The following is a 17,966-nucleotide window of genomic DNA, read 5'->3' on the forward strand; positions in this document are numbered from 1 at the left end:
CTACTCAACTACAAATAGACTTTGTTATCTGGACTGTTATTGATATTGCCTTCTACCGAAAATCTTCAGTAAAAGTTCCTGCAAGTTTTCAGTTAAACAGTGGTTGTGGACAATCCATTTATTACGCATTCACCTATCGTTCTTGGGAAGGGTGGCGATAGGCCCTAGCAACATTACAGTATTTAACCCTTACCCTGTCATCACGAGTGACAAGGGCTAACAGCGCCCTTTATTATCCAGAACAGCAACACCCCAACTACCCTACATACCCCACCAAGGCACCACAAAGCCTTTTTGGCGTCTAAAGAACAGGATTCGGGTGTGTGCCTGCTGCTGCTGTCACTAGTGAAATTGTACTCCCCCCCAATATAACGGACTTTATTCATGGACTGTGGATTACATTCTAGGGTACGGGTCTGTGCGCACGGTGATGTGTGGAGAAAGTGCGCATGTAAAGTAAGGGGAGGCGAAGATTTATTTGCATCAAGAATGTGTAAACTGCGAAATGAATGCATTCTACTATCCTCTGGTCCGGTCAGCACAGGAAGAGTTAACCTGCTGCCGGAGAAGCGCGCGAAAAAGGCCCACGCTGCACCACGCCCTGCCCCTGGGCGGGGCTATCAAGTTACTGTATCGCAGCCGAAAGGGAACTTGGAAACAGAGGAGTCGTTTCTGGGAGGACCGGAAGTCGGAGCTGCACCAATGACGTCCTTCCTGCCGGCCGCCATTTTGGGGCAGCCCAGTATAAAAAACCTCTTCAGTCTGCACAAGGAGCCGGAGAGCACAGACATGGAGGAGAGCTACGTTCTACGTGGTGAGAACATCAAAATGGCGCCGGAACAACAGAAAGTTGTGGCGGTCGCAACCCAACTGTTCCAGGATATTGCTGACCGTCTGCAGCGGTTGTCATTGGACAAAGAAGGGGCCTGCAATCTTCCCCCACTGCCCGATTATGATGATGACTGGCCGGATACACCTCCTGGAGATTGCACTGGGACACTTGCAGTAGCATCGCTGGGGAGATTGTCCCCTCATCACAGGACTTGGGGCTCGTGGGCCGAGATCCCATCGGAGGAGTCTGCAGTGAGTACCCCGCCAGAGGGGGCCTTTTCTTCCTCCTCCAGCCCTGAGCCTGAAATGCCCCTGTCCAGCTTGCCGAGTGCACGACCGCGCTCACCAGATTTTCCCCAGTGGATTTTTGGGGACGAGCTGGGACTCACCGAGTATATGCACGCGGATCTACAACCTGGGAAGCCACTCCCATCAATTCTATACCTGGGAAGCCACTCCCATCAATTCCAACCGCACAAAGAGAAAGGGCCTGTCAGGTAGCCGAGCTGGCTGAGTTGATGGACAAAATAAAGGCCCGACACAGAGAACTGTACGCCCCTAAGCATGTGCATTTGCCTCCTGAGGAGAGGATTCGTTATCAGGAAAATACTAAAGAAATGGAAGCACTCTACATCCGCAAGTGGGATCATCCCCGAGAAGAGGAGGAGCCTTTAGAACGACGAAGAGCAACTGTGGCCAAGTTCGACAAGGTCAGAGGTTATGGGACACTCCTAGATTGCCATACAGGGCAAACCATCCTCGTAAACCGGTGAGCAGTACAGAGGCCATATCTTCCCTACTCTCTGGAGGTGGGTGAGATAGTGGAGTACACCCCCGTCCAGGGCCTGCGTGAAGAATGGGCTGCTGCGGTCACCAGACCAACACAGCTTCCCTTCAAATACTTTCCGTCTACAGATTGGGAAACGGATCCCTTCAACCTGAGGCCGAAATGGTCTGCTCCTGATGCCTCCACTACCGTACTCAAGGAGGAGGAGCCTCTACAGCATCAGTCATCTGCTTCGTACAGCAAAGAGCCAAGGCCTGCTCAGGACCAAGAAAGTAGGCCCAAATTGTGGGTACCAAAGACCTTACCTAGACCCTCTTGGAGCAATGAGAGTTTGTCTGTTTCCAAGGTACCAACGACTGTACCTAGGCCCTCTCGGAGCAATGAGAGTTTGCCTCCTGCAAGGGTACCAACGAAAGTGCTCTGGCCCTCTCCTGGCATGGAAATGGGGCTAAAACCTTATGCACTAACTTTTATCCCGACCAGTAAACCCCTGGTCACTTTGAATCCCACTGTTACCCATTCTACTCTCACCAATGCGGTGTGGGAGAGTTACATTAACTCCCAGCCAGCCCCTGATTTGGGAAGGGCTAGGGGGTCTACAAGAGGCACAAGAAAAGTTCCGAAAAATGTTTTCTGAAGGACTGTAAAGTAATGACTGTTGTTTTCTTTGCTAACCAATTTTGTTTTCCAGTAACCAAGTTCAAGAAAATTGTGCCTAGCAGGACTATGCTTAGACTGTTCCAGTTCCAAGTTCAGCAACGTAACCATTAAGCTTTGTGCCTGACCATCAGGTCAAGAGACTCCTAGTCGGTAGGAGATTCGTAAGTTTTGTGCCCGGCTGATTGTGGTAAAGCCGTGTTTCCCATAGACTCCTAGTGTAGGTGGACTGCAGATCCTTACACATCCGTTTTGTGTATTTCTATATTTATGGGACTTTCTTTCTAAAAATGGCACTTATCAGGTGTTGGAGTTTTAATAAATATGTAAGTCTGAGTAATAAAAATGTATGTGGTTCTTGTACACAGAAAAATAGCTTTGTGTCTGTGTACATAAAAAAGTAAGTAAAGGTTGTACACGGAAAATGTCCGCTAGATGCACGTGTACACAAAAGGAAAAATTGTGAATAATTCTTGTACACATGTACATACACCAGAAACATTTCAAAGGTGTTTTAGCAGTTACTAAATAGGTGACTCCCCCGTCTCCTCCGAGAGTAGCATTCCCGTCACCAATCGCTAGCACCTGTTTCAGAAAAAAATATAATAACAATAGTAAAGTACCCTTAAGATATTAAGACTAACTACTAAGCAGTACTTGCACACATAGTACCTCAGATATCTCACTTTACTGTACTACCTCAGTCTTTACAGTACACCAAACAGAAACATTTCTCACACTCAAGAAACACTTTAGGAATTGTAGCCTATTGATATTCAATTCCTGCCTCTGTTATGTACATTAACTTTTCCTCTTCTCTTTATTACGTGTGTGAGATGCTCTACCTGGCCGGTAGATAGCCTCAGGCAAGCCAATATACCCTTCTGTGTACTAACAGGTGACTCATTGTGGCAAAACAAAAGAAAGTGTGGTGAGATTTCAAAAATGTCTAGACAGCTTGAGACTAAATGTATAGAGAGCTGTGTATAAAAATCTAGGGAGCTTGAGACTAAATGTTAGACAGCTTCATCAATGTCTAGTGAGCTTTATCAATGTCTAGTTAGCCTCATAAATGTATAGATAGAGCTATAAATGTCTAAGGAGCTAGAGACTACATGTTAGATAGCTTCATAATTGTCTAGTAAGGATGCTAGTCAATCTAAAAGAAAATGTTGTCAGGATGTATAGAATGTTTAACAATTCTGTCCTTGTCCTAGTCAGGGGGACTTAGGGGACAGGCTTCGGGGTCGACTTGTTTTAACCCCTTAAGGACCCAGCCCAAATATACCTTAAGGACCCGACCATTTTTTGAACATCTGACCACTGTCACTTCAAGCATTAATAACTCTGGGATGCTTTTACCTTTCATTCTGATTCCTAGACAGTTTTTTCGTGACATATTCTACTTTATGTTAGTAGTAGAATTTTGTAGATACTTGTTTAATTTCTTGGTGAAAAATTCCAAAATTTGATGAAAAAATTGAAAATTTTGCATTTTTTTTTACTTTGAAGCTCTCTGCGTATAAGGAAAATAGACATCCCAAATAAATTATACATTGATCCACATACACAATATGTCTACTTTATGTTTGCATCATAAAGTTGACAAGTTTTTACTTTTGGAAGACATCAGAGGGCTTCAAAGTTCAGCAGCAATTTTCCAATTTTTCACAAAATTTTCAAAATCGAAATTTTTCAGGGACCAGTTCAGATTTGAAGTGGATTTAAAGGGCCTTCATAATAGAAATACCCCACAAATGACCCAATTATAAAAACTGCACCCCTCAAAGTATCCAAAATTACATTCAGTAAGTGTGTTAACCCTTTAGGTGTTTCACCGGAATAGCAGCAAAGTGAAGGAGAAAATTCAAAATCTTCATTTTTTACATTCGCATGTTCTTGGAAACCCAGTTTTTTTAATTTTTACAAGGGGTAAAAGGAGAGAAATCTTCCTAAAATGTGTAACCCAATTTCTCTTGAGTAAGGAAATACCTCATATGTGTATGTCAAGTGTTCGGCGGGCGCAGTAGAGGGCTCAGAAGGGAAGGAGCTACAATGGGATTTTGAAGAGTGAGTTTTTCTGAAATGGTTTTTGGGGGGCATGTCACATTTATGAAGCCCCTATGGTGCCAGAACAGCAAAAAAAAACATGTCATACTATTTTGGAAACTACACCCCTCAAGGAACATAACAAGGGGTACAGTGAGCCTTCACACCCCACAGGTGTTTCAAGACTTTATGTCAAAGTTGGATGTGTTAATAAATAATTTTTTTTCACTAAAATGCTAGTTTTCCCCCAAATTTAAAATTTTTACAAGGAGTAATAGGAGAAAATGCCCCCCAAAATTTGTAACCCCATCTCTTCTGAGTATGGTGATACCCCATGTGTGTACGTCAAGTGCACTGCGGGCGCACTACAATGCTCAGAAGGGAAATTTGTAACCCCATCTCTTCTGAGTATGATAATACCCTATATGTGGACGTCAAGTGCACTGCGGGCGCACTACAATGCTCAGAAGATAAGGAGTCACATTTGGCTTTTGGAAAGCACATTTTGCTGAAATGGTTTTTCTAGGGCATGTCGCATTCAGGAAGCCCCTATGGTGCCAGAACAGTTAAAAAAAATCACATGGCATACTATTTTGGAAACTACACCCCCTCAAGGAATGTAACAAGAGGTACAGTGAGACTTAACACCCCACAGGTGTTTGACAACTTTTCGTTAAAAGTTGGATGTGTAAATGAAAAAAATATTTTCCACTAAAATGCTGGTTTTCCCCCAAATTTTACATTTTTAAAAGGGGTGATAGGAGAAAATGCCCCTCAAAATTTGTAACCCCATCTCTTCTGAGTATGGTGATACCCCATGTGTGTACGTCAAGTGCACTGCGACGCACTACAATGCTCAGAAGGGAAGGAGTCACATTTGGCTTTTGGAAAGCACATTTTGCTGAAATGGTTTTTGGGGGGCATGTCGCATTTAGGAAGCCCCTATGGTGCCAGAACAGAAAAAAAAACCACATGGCATACTATTTTGGAAACTACACCCCTCAAGGAATGTAACAAGGGATCCAGGGAGCCTTACCACCCCACAGGTGTTTGACTACTTTGGATGTGTACATTTTTTTTTTTTACTAAAATGCAGTTTTTTTCCCCAAATTTTAGATTTTTAGAAGGGGTAATAGGAGAAAATGCCCCCCAAAGTGTGTAACCCCATCTCTTCTGAGTATGGTGATACCTCATGTGTGGACGTCAAGTGCACTGTGGGCGCACTACAATGCTCAGAAGAGAAGGAGTCACATTTGCAAATTTTGCTGAAATGGGGGGGGCATGTCGCATTTAGTGCCAGAACAGCAAAAAATAAATAAAATTTAATTTGTAAATACATTTCTTTGGAATAAGGACATACCTCATATCTGGACCGGTCACAGAAGAACTGGAGTGCATTCAGGGGCCTTGAGCTTCGAAATCGCTGCCTGTGGAGCCAAAGCAGTGGGACCCCCCTCAAGGGGCATTACATGGGGTAATTAATAAATGTTACATGGGGTAAATTAGTAAAATGGGGTACAGTGGGACATAAAATTATAAAACAGGTTATGTTCCCAGAATGATGACCCAGAGCATAGCCAAAACTAAAGAATATGCCCACCCCAAACCCTATGCTCTGAATCATCATTCTGGGAATGTGATGTGTATGGCCGTCCCTAACCTGTTGCCTCAAATGCGCACCCCGCTCATGTGGAGAGAGAGAGAGCGCTGCGCATTTGAGGCAACATAAAAAGTCCCCGATGATAGTGACTCAGTGACCCATGAAAAAATACCCCCAGAGGTCTTATCAGTTTATTTATTTATACATTTTTTGCTGAAATTTTTTTTTGCCCAATTTAGTGGTTTTATGGGGTTAAAATTTGGAATGTACTCTGGACTTGGTACATTGGGGTCAAATTATGGAAAATTTAAATGAAAAGGGAAGATTTAGTACCGCATGGAAGTGTGATACTCCCTGAAGCAGTTTTTAATGCAGAGGCCCGGATGATCGGGGCAAGTGTCACATTGATAGGTGGTATCCTTCTGTATCCCCCTCCTGCGACACACTCTGCATTTTTTCTGGGTTCGTCCCTTCTTTCCAGTGGGGATCTCACCTGGAAAGTGTTGGCCTTGGACGATCCTGGCACCTATTACTTCAGTTCCTTCTGAACTCCGGCCTGCTCTTTCCCGGTCAGCAAAGATCAGGGCCCTTAGGACTTCTTCTTGGAACTGGAGGAATGTCCCTGTGCTGCCAGCGTTCTGGTACAGTACAAAAGAGTTGTACATGGCAATCTGTACCATGTAGACCTTAACTTTCTTGTACCATACACGCGTTTTCCGCATGGCGTTATATGGCTTCAGGATTTGATCAGAAAGATCAACTCCCCCCATATACCGATTGTAGTCCAGAATACAATCGAGCTTGAGGACCGTTGTTGTGGTACCTCGCACAGGGACAGGTGAGCTGCCGTTGCCATGAATAGTGGTCTGCATAAGGACATCCCTCTTATCCTTATACCTGACCAGCAACAGGTTTTCATGGGCAAGGGCATGGGACTCACCCTTGGGCATAGGTGTCTGAAGAAAATTTAGAGGGAGGCCTCTCTGATTCTTCCGCACGGTCTCACAAGCGGACGTGGATCTGGCGGCAAGGGATGTGAAGAGAGGGATGCTGGTATAAAAGTTGTCCACGTACACGTGGTAACCCTTATTCAGAAATGGGTACATAAGGTCCCAAACGATTTTCCCGCTAACACCCAGAGTGGGGGAACAATCTGGGTGTTAAATACGAGAATCTCGTCCCTCATACACCCTAAACTTGTAAGTGTACCCGGAGGTACTCTCACAAAATTTATAAAGCTTCACGCTATACTGCGCCCGCTTCGAGGGAATATACTGGCAGAATATGAGTCTCCCCTTAAAACTGATGAGAGACTCATCTACAGAGAGGTCCCTGAGCGGTACGTAGGCCTCCAAAAATTTGGCCCCAAAGTGATCGATGACCGGCCTCACTTTGTAAAGCCGGTCATGAGCGGGATCACCTCGAGGTGGACATGCCTCATTATCTGCATAATGAAGGCATGTCCGAATGGCCTCGAACCTCTTCCGTGCCATGGCCATACTGTACAGTGGGGTCTGGTATAGGACGTCCCCGCTCCAGTACTGCCTGACACTTGGCTTTTTGACCAGGCCCATGTGCAGCACGAGGCCCCAAAATGTCCTCGTTTCGGCTGCACTGACGGTGTACCATTCATTGGGCCTGGCCAAAAAAGAATTAGGGTGGTGGGCGATGAACTGCCTGACATACAGATTCGTCTGCTCCACCATTAGATTGACCAGGCTGTCAGTGAAAAAATAACTGAAAAAGTAAAATTCAGTGAACCCAGCCGTGTCAATCCGGATTCCGGAGTCGCCAACAAACTCCAGAACCCGTGGCTGATAACCCTCTGGGGGTCTCCAGACAGGTTCACCGGAAGGGGGCTCCGGTAAAATTGCCTGGGGGGTCGGACTCCTAGTACGAGCGGCATTGTCGCTCGTACTAGTGCTGGCCACTGGGCCACTTTCATGGGGGATGCGTGGCCTCGCCTGGCGGCGTCTCCGCCGCCGTGCAGGGGGCTCATCATCACTGCTAGATGATGAGGAGGACGATGAAGAACACAGGAATGTTGGATCTTCATCGTCCTCACTGACAGATTCGGAGTCGGAGGCAAGAAAAGCGTAAGCCATCGCCTTTTTCTACAGTGGCGGGGGGGGGGGGTCAGTGGCGGGGGGGAGGGTGTGTGTGTGGGGGGGGGCGGGGATGTATGTAGTGAGTGCTTGGTGTAACTATTAGATATAACGGTGTGTGATTAGAAATAACACCGTTATATAAGGGAGGAAAAAAAATTGCGGACAAAAAAAAATGGGGGGGCAAATGCAGCGCCCTGAACCCCTAACACACTGAAAAATTTGTGGTGGACCCTTGGGGACCTATTAGGGGTCAGGGGGGGGGGGGATTTTTTTTTTTTTACTTTTTTTTAACTTTTTTACGCTCACTCCTACATTGCCCTGGAGTGTATTCTTTCCCTGCTCTGTCCCTGCAGATCTTCTTCCCTGAGGGGGCTCTGATCGCACAGAGCAGCTTTGCCCACTGACTGAACTCAGTTAATGGGCAGAGCTGCAATAAGATGCAGTTAACCCCTCCCCTGCCGGCTGCTATTGGCTGGATGATCGTCCAACCAATAGCAGCGCTCCTGGGGGGGGGGGGTGACGAAATTGCCCCCTCCCCATAGATACAGTGGGTGATAGGGGGTGTTTTGTACACCCCCGATCACCTTGTATCTCCGGGTCATCGGGTCACACGTGACCCGTATGACCCGAATCCCAGCTGATCGTTAGTGTGAATTCATTAACGATTTGCCGCGATCGCCGACACGGGGCGGTCTGATGACCCCCCTCGGCATTTGCACGGGATGCCTGCTGAACGATATCAGCAGGCATCCCGGTCCGGTCCCCGCCCGGCGCGCAGCAGGGACCGAAATTCCCACGGGCTTATGGATACACCCTAGGTCCTTAAGTACCAGAAAGCCAGGGCGTATCCATACGCCCTAGGTCCTTAAGGGGTTAAGTAAGGGGATTTGTGGTGTCCCAGCACCATATTTCATACTGTGCCTTGGTGAGGGGGGGTCCCCAAATTCACAGTCCCTAGGACTGTCGGGGGTCTGCTTCCCTAGTTAGCCCCTAGTCACCCCTTAGTAAGTTAATATTTATAAATATTATCATTGTAAATATGTATATTGTGTTACTCACTTGTTTAGCGTCGCAGGACCTGCGGGTCATGTGACTTGGTTCAGAACTCTATGGTATGTTGAAGGACCTTAGGTGGTTCTTGTGTCACATGTTCACCCACAATGCTGTGTAATGGTGAGTGACAGTTATTATGGACCAATCCAAAACGACCAGCCCCTGCCCATATAAGGGAGCTGCGGCCATTATTCTCTCTTTTGGGTTGCTGTCACTGAACGAGGTAGGACCTCCGCAACTTTCAAGTACGTTTACCAGGCCAAAGCCTTGCGGCCTTGGCCTATACCACAGCGGATAGATATATATAATTCCCCGCTACTCTCCGCAAAGATCACTGGACCTAAACGCACCCCTAAATCCAGCGGATCTATGCAACAGAATCTTCCTCAAGCTTAACTGAGCTTATCTGATCCCAACCAACTGTCAATCGCTACTCAACTACAAATAGACTTTGTTATCTGGACTATTATTGATATTGCCTTGTACCAAAAATCTTCAGTAAAAGTTCCTGCGAGTTTTCAGTTAAACAGCGGTTGTGGACAATCCATTTATTACGCATTCACCTATTGTTCTTGGGAAGGGTGGCGATAGGCCCTAGCAACATTACAGTATTAAACCTTCACCCTGGCGTCACGAGTGACAAGGGCTAACAGCGCCCTTTATTATCCAGAACAGCAACACCCCAACTACTCTACATACCCCACCAAGGCACCACAATAGCAATGTAGTTTACTGTTGTAATATTAAGACTGTTACCCACGCTACACTATGTTTCATGTTAAAATTTCATTTATTTGTAATTAGAAATAAATATGTCACACTCACAATATATAATTACATATTGTTTTTGTGATTGATCCCTATGCTTTAATTATGTTCAATTTGTAACCATGAAAATACATCCTGCATATCAGATATTTACATTACGATTCATAACAGTTGCAAAATTACAGTTATCAAGTAGCAATGAATTTTTTTTTTTAAGTTGGTGGTCACCATAATATGAGGATCTGTATTAAAAGGTTGCAGCATTAGTAAGGTTAAGAACCACTGTTTTAGAATATGCTGCATAGGCCTCAGCTTATAGAAACCACCCAACTTAAAAGTGTGTAAGTGCAAAAATGTTTAAAATCACCGTATATAACAGAATATGAAGTTACATAAGAACACTGTTAGTGCTATATGAAGGCAGCATTATATATTATGTCCTGTTCACATTTAGCATAACCGCAGGTACGTGTCTTATAACTGTTTACCAGGCACATACAACCTTAAGCATACTACCACCATGGTTCAATATTTAACAGAACCGTTATTATTATGTCAAATCTGTGATCAGATGGATCTCTATATATCTTCATGTGTCCCATTAACTTATTATTTACTTCCTCCGGTTTAGTTTATTGTAATAGTTTATCAGACTTTGCTATTCTTGCTGTAAAAATGTAGAAAACCTAACAGAACAAAACCTAGTGCAGGTATGAACAGGGTCTTAGTTAATAACTACACTTATCTATTTCAGTCTGCTTTATTTATCAAGATATATTTATTTTGCATAGTTATTTTATGTCTCACGCAGCATATGTTTGCCTCCTTTGAAAATAACATTTTATTGGTACGAATTAAAATTAAACGGTATAGATGCTGGACAGCAAGGGGGAAGACTGCTGCGACCGGTACCCAGAGGGGCGCAAGTATCTACAGTATGTCCTAGATGCTGGGTTGTTATCGAAGGTCGGGCAAATCCCGGAGCTATATATTTTGACATCAGCCCATATTGAGGGGCAGCACCATTGTATTATGTTCCTTGAGAAACCCCACTATAGAGGGGGGAAACGCGTCGGAACACAGAGAACAATTGTAAAGTAAAAGCTTATTATTTTTTTCACGTGGTGTTTCGGTTAAGGTCTGGACCGCAGTGAAGGAAAGTGCAAAGAGTGTGATTATATATGAGTATAATCGGATGCTTGTCTACTGGGACACAGTTGTATGTTGATAATGGTCCCAAGATAGAACACTACTGCTTGTATGGGGTCTGACCTCCTTTTTGATATTTCGCATCACGTGGAGGTGGTGGTGGTAGTTTGCACAAGAATGGTTTTAAATTTATAGGGGGACAATTTTAATTCATACCAATAAAATGTTATTTAAATAGGAGGCAAACATGTGCTGCGTGAGATTTTGATAATTGACCTCCTTGGTGAAGTGATTTACGAAGGCTGTGACATTATAGTTATTTTATGGTAATATTATAGAATATGTGCTGCCACCTAGTGAGGAAACAATGAAACTTTATTTCAGTTTTTGCTACACTCAGACATTGTCTTCTATCAGTGTGTGTCTAGCACAATAATACACGCCAGAGTCCTCAGTCTTCATGTTGGTCATTTGTAGATATAACAGGTTATTATTGTTATCTCTGGAGAATGTGAATCGTCCTTTAATAGAGTCATGATAGTTGGTGCCGCTACCGGCAGGGTTTATCTCACCCAACCACTGTAATCCTCCGCCAGGACTCTGTCTAACCCAGCTCATCCAGTGGCTACTGAAGGTGAATCCAGAAGCCGTACATGAGGCTCTATAGGAATTCCCGGGCTTTATCACCACTGGGTCCGATGACTGGACAAGTTGCTGAGACTGGACACCTGGAAAATAGAGAGAATAAGGTGACATCCAAAGAAACATCTCATCATAGTGATAGTAATATCTTTATTGTAATGTTCTAGTAATGGTCACCTGACAAGCAGGCCAGTGATATAAAGAGGAGCAGGAAAGTCTTCATTGCTGCTGGGTGTAGATGTAGGAGGTGATGTGTGATCCGTCATCACTGTCTTTATTATGGGGAGATCTTACACTATAGGAAGTGACGTCACCTCATTTACATATTATGGGGCATATATACATCCATGGCTCTGTCATACTGAGTATGTGAATAAAGACATAGGGATCTTAAAGTAATACCCTGTGTAATATATTATTGCTCTTCAGAATTATTCTGCAGAATTACTTAACTTATAATTCTACAAATAAAGTTACATCTGCTATATTACAAATAGTAATCATCACTTTATTTGCAGATTGTGAGAAATATATTGGTAGCATTATTTTATGTATCTAATACTGTAGATCAGTGGTATTTAACTGACCAACCATGGGCCAAATGTTGACCACGGCCCCTAGCTGTTGTTACGCCGAGCGCTCTGGGTCCCCGCTCCTCCCCGGAGCGCTCGCAACATTCTCGCAATTGCAGCGCCCCGGTCAGACCTGCTGACCGGGTGCGCTGCGATACCTCTCCCAGCCGGGATGCGATTCGCTATGCGGCAGGCGCCCGCTCGCGATGCGCATCCCGGCTCCCGTACCTGACTCGCTCTCCGTCGGTCTTGTCCCGGCGCGCGCGGCCCCGCTCCCTAGGGCGCGCGCGCGCCGGGTCTCTGCGATTTAAAGGGCCAGTGTGCCGCTGATTGGCGCCTGGTTCTAATTAGTGAATTCATCTGTGCACTTCCCTATATAACCTCACTTCCCCTTCCCTTCCTTGCCGGATCTTGTTGCCATCGTGCCAGTGAAAGCGTTTCCCAGTGTGTTCCTAGCCTGTGTTCCAGACCTCCTGCCGTTGCCCCTGACTACGATCCTTGCTGCCTGCCCTGACCTTCTGCTACGTCCGACCTTGCTCTTGTCTACTCCCTTGTACCGCGCCTATCTTCAGCAGTCAGAGAGGTTGAGCCGTTGCTAGTGGATACGACCTGGTTGCTACCGCCGCTGCAAGACCATCCCGCTTTGCGGTGGGCTCTGGTGAAAACCAGTAGCAGCTTAGAACCGGTCCACTAGCACGGTCCACGCCAATCCCTCTCTGGCACAGAGGATCCACCTCCTGCCAGCCGAATCGTGACAGTAGATCCGGCCATGGATCCCGCTGAAGTTCCACTGCCAGTTGTCGCCGACCTCACCACGGTGGTCGCCCAGCAGTCGCAACAGATAGCGCAACAAGGCCACCAGCTGTCTCAACTGACCGTGATGCTACAGCAGCTACTACCACAGCTCCAGCAATCATCTCCTCCGCCAGCTCCTGCACCTCCTCCGCAGTGAGTGGCCACTTCCGGCCTACGACTATCCTTGCCGGATAATTTTGATGGGGACTCTAAGTTTTGCCGTGGCTTTCTTTCGCAATGTTCCCTGCACTTGGAGATGATGTCGGACCAGTTTCCTACTGAAAGGTCTAAGGTGGCTTTCGTAGTCAGCCTTCTGTCTGGGAAAGCTCTGTCATGGGCCACACCGCTCTGGGACCGCAATGACCCCGTCACTGCCTCTGTACACTCCTTCTTCTCGGAAATTCAAAGTGTCTTTGAGGAACCTGCCCGAGCCTCTTCTGCTGAGACTGCCCTGCTGAACCTGGTCCAGGGTAATTCTTCCGTTGGCGAGTACGCCATCCAATTCCGTACTCTTGCTTCCGAATTATCCTGGAATAATGAGGCCCTCTGCGCGACCTTTAAAAAAGGCCTATCCAGCAACATTAAAGATGTTCTGGCCGCACGAGAAATTCTTGCTAACCTGCATGAACTCATTCATCTAGCCACTCGCATTGACATGCGTTTTTCCGAAAGGCGTCAGGAGCTCCGCCAGGATATGGACTTTGTTCGCACGAGGCGTTTTTTCTCCCCAGCTCCTCTCTCCTCTGGTCCTCTGCAATCCGTTCCTGTGCCTCCCGCCGTGGAGGCTATGCAAGTTGACCGGTCTCGCTTGACACCTCAAGAGAGGACACGACGCCGCATGGAGAATCTTTGCCTGTACTGTGCCGGTACCGAACACTTCATGAAGGATTGTCCTATCCGTCCTCCCCGCCTGGAAAGATGTACGCTGACTCCGCACAAGGGTGAGACAGTTCTTGATGTCAACTCTGCTTCTCCACGCCTTACTGTGCCTGTGCGGATATCTGCCTCTACCTTCTCCTTCTCTACTATGGCCTTCTTGGATTCCGGATCTGCAGGAAATTTTATTTTGGCCTCTCTCATCAACAGGTTCAACATCCCGGTGACCAGTCTCGCCAGACCCCTCTACATCAATTGTGTTAACAATGAAAGATTGGACTGTACCGTGCGTTACCGCACGGAGCCCCTCCTAATGTGCATCGGACCTCATCACGAAAAAATTGAGTTTTTGGTCCTCCCCAATTGCACTTCCGAAATTCTCCTTGGACTACCGTGGCTTCAACGCCATTCCCCAACCCTTGATTGGTCCACAGGAGAGATCAAGAGCTGGGGTACTTCTTGTTTCAAGGACTGTCTTAAACCGGTTCCCAGTACTCCCTGCCGTGACCCTGTGGGTCCCCCTGTAACCGGTCTCCCTAAGGCTTATATGGACTATGCTGACGTATTTTGTAAAAAGCAAGCTGAGACTTTACCTCCTCACAGGCCTTATGACTGTCCTATTGACCTCCTCCCGGGCACTACTCCACCCCGGGGCAGAATTTATCCTCTGTCCGCCCCAGAGACTCTTGCTATGTCTGAATACATCCAGGAAAATTTAAAAAAGGGGTTTATCCGCAAATCCTCCTCTCCTGCCGGAGCTGGATTTTTCTTTGTGTCCAAAAAAGATGGCTCCCTACGTCCTTGCATTGATTACCGCGGACTTAATAAAATCACGGTAAAGAACCGCTACCCCCTACCTCTTATCTCAGAACTCTTTGATCGCCTTCAAGGTGCCCACATCTTTACCAAACTGGACTTAAGAGGTGCTTATAATCTCATCCGCATCAGGGAGGGGGACGAATGGAAAACTGCATTTAACACCAGAGATGGACACTTTGAGTATCTAGTCATGCCCTTTGGCCTGTGCAACGCCCCTGCCGTCTTCCAAGACTTTGTTAATGAAATTTTTCGTGATCTCTTATATTCCTGTGTTGTTGTGTATCTGGACGATATTCTGATTTTTTCTGCCAACTTAGAAGAACATCGCCAGCATGTCCGCATGGTTCTTCAGAGACTTCGAGACAATCAACTTTATGCCAAAATGGAGAAATGTCTGTTTGAATGTCAATCTCTTCCTTTCCTAGGATACTTGGTCTCTGGCCAGGGACTACAAATGGACCCAGATAAACTCTCTGCCGTCTTAGATTGGCCACGCCCCTCCGGACTCCGTGCTATCCAACGTTTTTTGGGGTTCGCCAATTATTACAGACAATTTATTCCTCATTTTTCCACTATTGTGGCTCCTATCGTGGCTTTAACCAAGAAGAATGCCAATCCTAAGTCCTGGTCTCCTCAAGCGGAAGACGCATTTAAACGGCTCAAGTCTGCCTTTTCTTCTGCTCCCGTGCTCTCCAGACCTGACCCATCTAAACCCTTCCTATTGGAGGTTGATGCCTCCTCAGTGGGAGCTGGAGCGGTCCTTCTACAAAAAAATTCTTCCGGGCATGCTGTTACTTGTGGTTTTTTTTTCTAGGACCTTCTCTCCGGCGGAGAGGAACTACTCCATCGGGGATCGAGAACTACTGGCCATTAAATTGGCACTTGAGGAATGGAGGCATCTGCTGGAGGGATCAAAATTTCCAGTTATCATTTACACCGACCACAAGAATCTCTCCTATCTCCAGTCTGCCCAACGGCTGAATCCTCGCCAGGCCAGGTGGTCTTTGTTCTTTGCCCGTTTTAACTTTGAAATTCATTTTCGCCCTGCCGACAAGAACATTAGGGCCGATGCTCTCTCTCGTTCCTCGGATGCTTCGGAAGTAGAGGTCTCTCCGCAACACATCATTCCTCCTGACTGTCTGATCTCCACTTCTCCAGCCTCCATCAGGCAAACTCCTCCAGGGAAGACCTTCGTTTCTCCACGCCAACGTCTCGGGATTCTCAAATGGGGTCACTCCTCCCACCTCGCTGGCCATGCGGGCATCAAAAAGTCTTTGCAACTCATCTCTCGCTTCTATTGGTGGCCGACTCTGGAGACGGATGTTGTTGATTTTGTGCGGGCCTGTACTGTCTGTGCCCGGGATAAGACTCCTCGCCAGAAGCCTGCTGGTCTCCTTCATCCTCTGCCTGTCCCCGAACAGCCTTGGTCTCTGATTGGTATGGACTTTATTACAGACTTACCCCCATCCCGTGGCAACACTGTTGTTTGGGTGGTCGTTGATCGATTTTCCAAGATGGCACATTTTATTCCTCTTCCTGGTCTTCCTTCAGCGCCTCAGTTGGCAAAACAATTTTTTGTACACATTTTACGTCTTCACGGTTTGCCCACGCAGATCGTCTCGGATAGAGGCGTCCAATTCGTGTCAAAATTCTGGAGGGCTCTCTGTAAACAACTCAAGATTAAATTAAACTTCTCTTCTGCTTATCATCCTCAATCCAATGGGCAAGTAGAAAGAATTAACCAGGTCCTGGGTGACTATTTACGGCATTTTGTTTCCTCCCGCCAGGATGACTGGGCAGATCTTCTACCATGGGCCGAATTTTCATACAACTTCAGAGTCTCAGAATCTTCTGCTAAGTCCCCATTTTTCGTGGTGTACGGCCGTCACCCTCTTCCCCCCCCCTCCCTACTCCCTTGCCCTCTGGTTTGCCCGCTGTGGATGAAGTGACTCGTGATCTTTCCACCATATGGAAAGAGACCCAAAATTCTCTTTTACAGGCTTCATCCCGCATGAAAAGGTTTGCCGATAAGAAAAGAAGAACTCCCCCCATTTTTGCGCCCGGAGACAAGGTATGGCTCTCCGCTAAATATGTCCGCTTTCGTGTCCCCAGTTACAAACTGGGACCACGCTATCTTGGTCCTTTCAAAGTCTTGTGCCAGATTAATCCTGTCTCTTACAAACTCCTTCTTCCTCCTTCTCTCCGTATTCCCAATGCCTTCCATGTCTCTCTCCTTAAACCACTCATCATTAATCGCTTCTCTCCCAAATTTGTTTCTCCCACTCCTGTTTCCGGCTCTTCTGACGTCTTTTCCGTGAAGGAGATTCTGGCCTCCAAGACGGTCAGAGGAAAAAAATTTTTCCTGGTGGATTGGGAGGGCTGTGGTCCTGAAGAGAGATCCTGGGAACCTGAGGGCAACATCCTAGACAAAAGTCTTATCCTCAGGTTCTCAGGCTCCAAGAGGAGGGGGAGACCCAAGGGGGGGGTACTGTTACGCCGAGCGCTCCGGGTCCCCGCTCCTCCCCGGAGCGCTCGCAACATTCTCGCAATTGCAGCGCCCCGGTCAGACCTGCTGACCGGGTGCGCTGCGATACCTCTCCCAGCCGGGATGCGATTCGCTATGCGGCAGGCGCCCGCTCGCGATGCGCATCCCGGCTCCCGTACCTGACTCGCTCTCCGTCGGTCTTGTCCCGGCGCGCACGGCCCCGCTCCCTAGGGCGCGCGCGCGCCGGGTCTCTGCGATTTAAAGGGCCAGTGTGCCGCTGATTGGCGCCTGGTTCTAATTAGTGAATTCACCTGTGCACTTCCCTATATAACCTCACTTCCCCTTCCCTTCCTTGCCGGATCTTGTTGCCATCGTGCCAGTGAAAGCGTTTCCCAGTGTGTTCCTAGCCTGTGTTCCAGACCTCCTGCCGTTGCCCCTGACTACGATCCTTGCTGCCTGCCCCGACCTTCTGCTACGTCCGACCTTGCTCTTGTCTACTCCCTTGTACCGCGCCTATCTTCAGCAGTCAGAGAGGTTGAGCCGTTGCTAGTGGATACGACCTGGTTGCTACCGCCGCTGCAAGACCATCCCGCTTTGCAGCGGGCTCTGGTGAAAACCAGTAGCAGCTTAGAACCGGTCCACTAGCACGGTCCACGCCAATCCCTCTCTGGCACAGAGGATCCACCTCCTGCCAGCCGAATCGTGACAGCTGTCCTTACTTCCCCATTATTGCAGCTCCCAGACCCTCAAACCAACACCTATCCACCACCCACAC

General features: G+C 47.1%; 1 gene segment (V, D, J or C); it reads right to left on the bottom strand.

Moving 5' to 3' along the window:
• Positions 1-11,398: 11,398 nt before the first annotated feature.
• On the bottom strand, positions 11,399-11,867 carry LOC130365392 (Ig heavy chain V region 914-like). The segment is given in 2 exon segments: positions 11,399-11,730; positions 11,822-11,867. Coding segments are annotated over 2 exon segments (378 nt in total).
• Between the last annotated feature and the right edge of the window lie 6,099 nt (positions 11,868-17,966).

Source organism: Hyla sarda, chromosome 1, assembly GCF_029499605.1.
Source record: "Hyla sarda isolate aHylSar1 chromosome 1, aHylSar1.hap1, whole genome shotgun sequence".
Lineage (NCBI taxonomy): Eukaryota > Metazoa > Chordata > Amphibia > Anura > Hylidae > Hyla > Hyla sarda.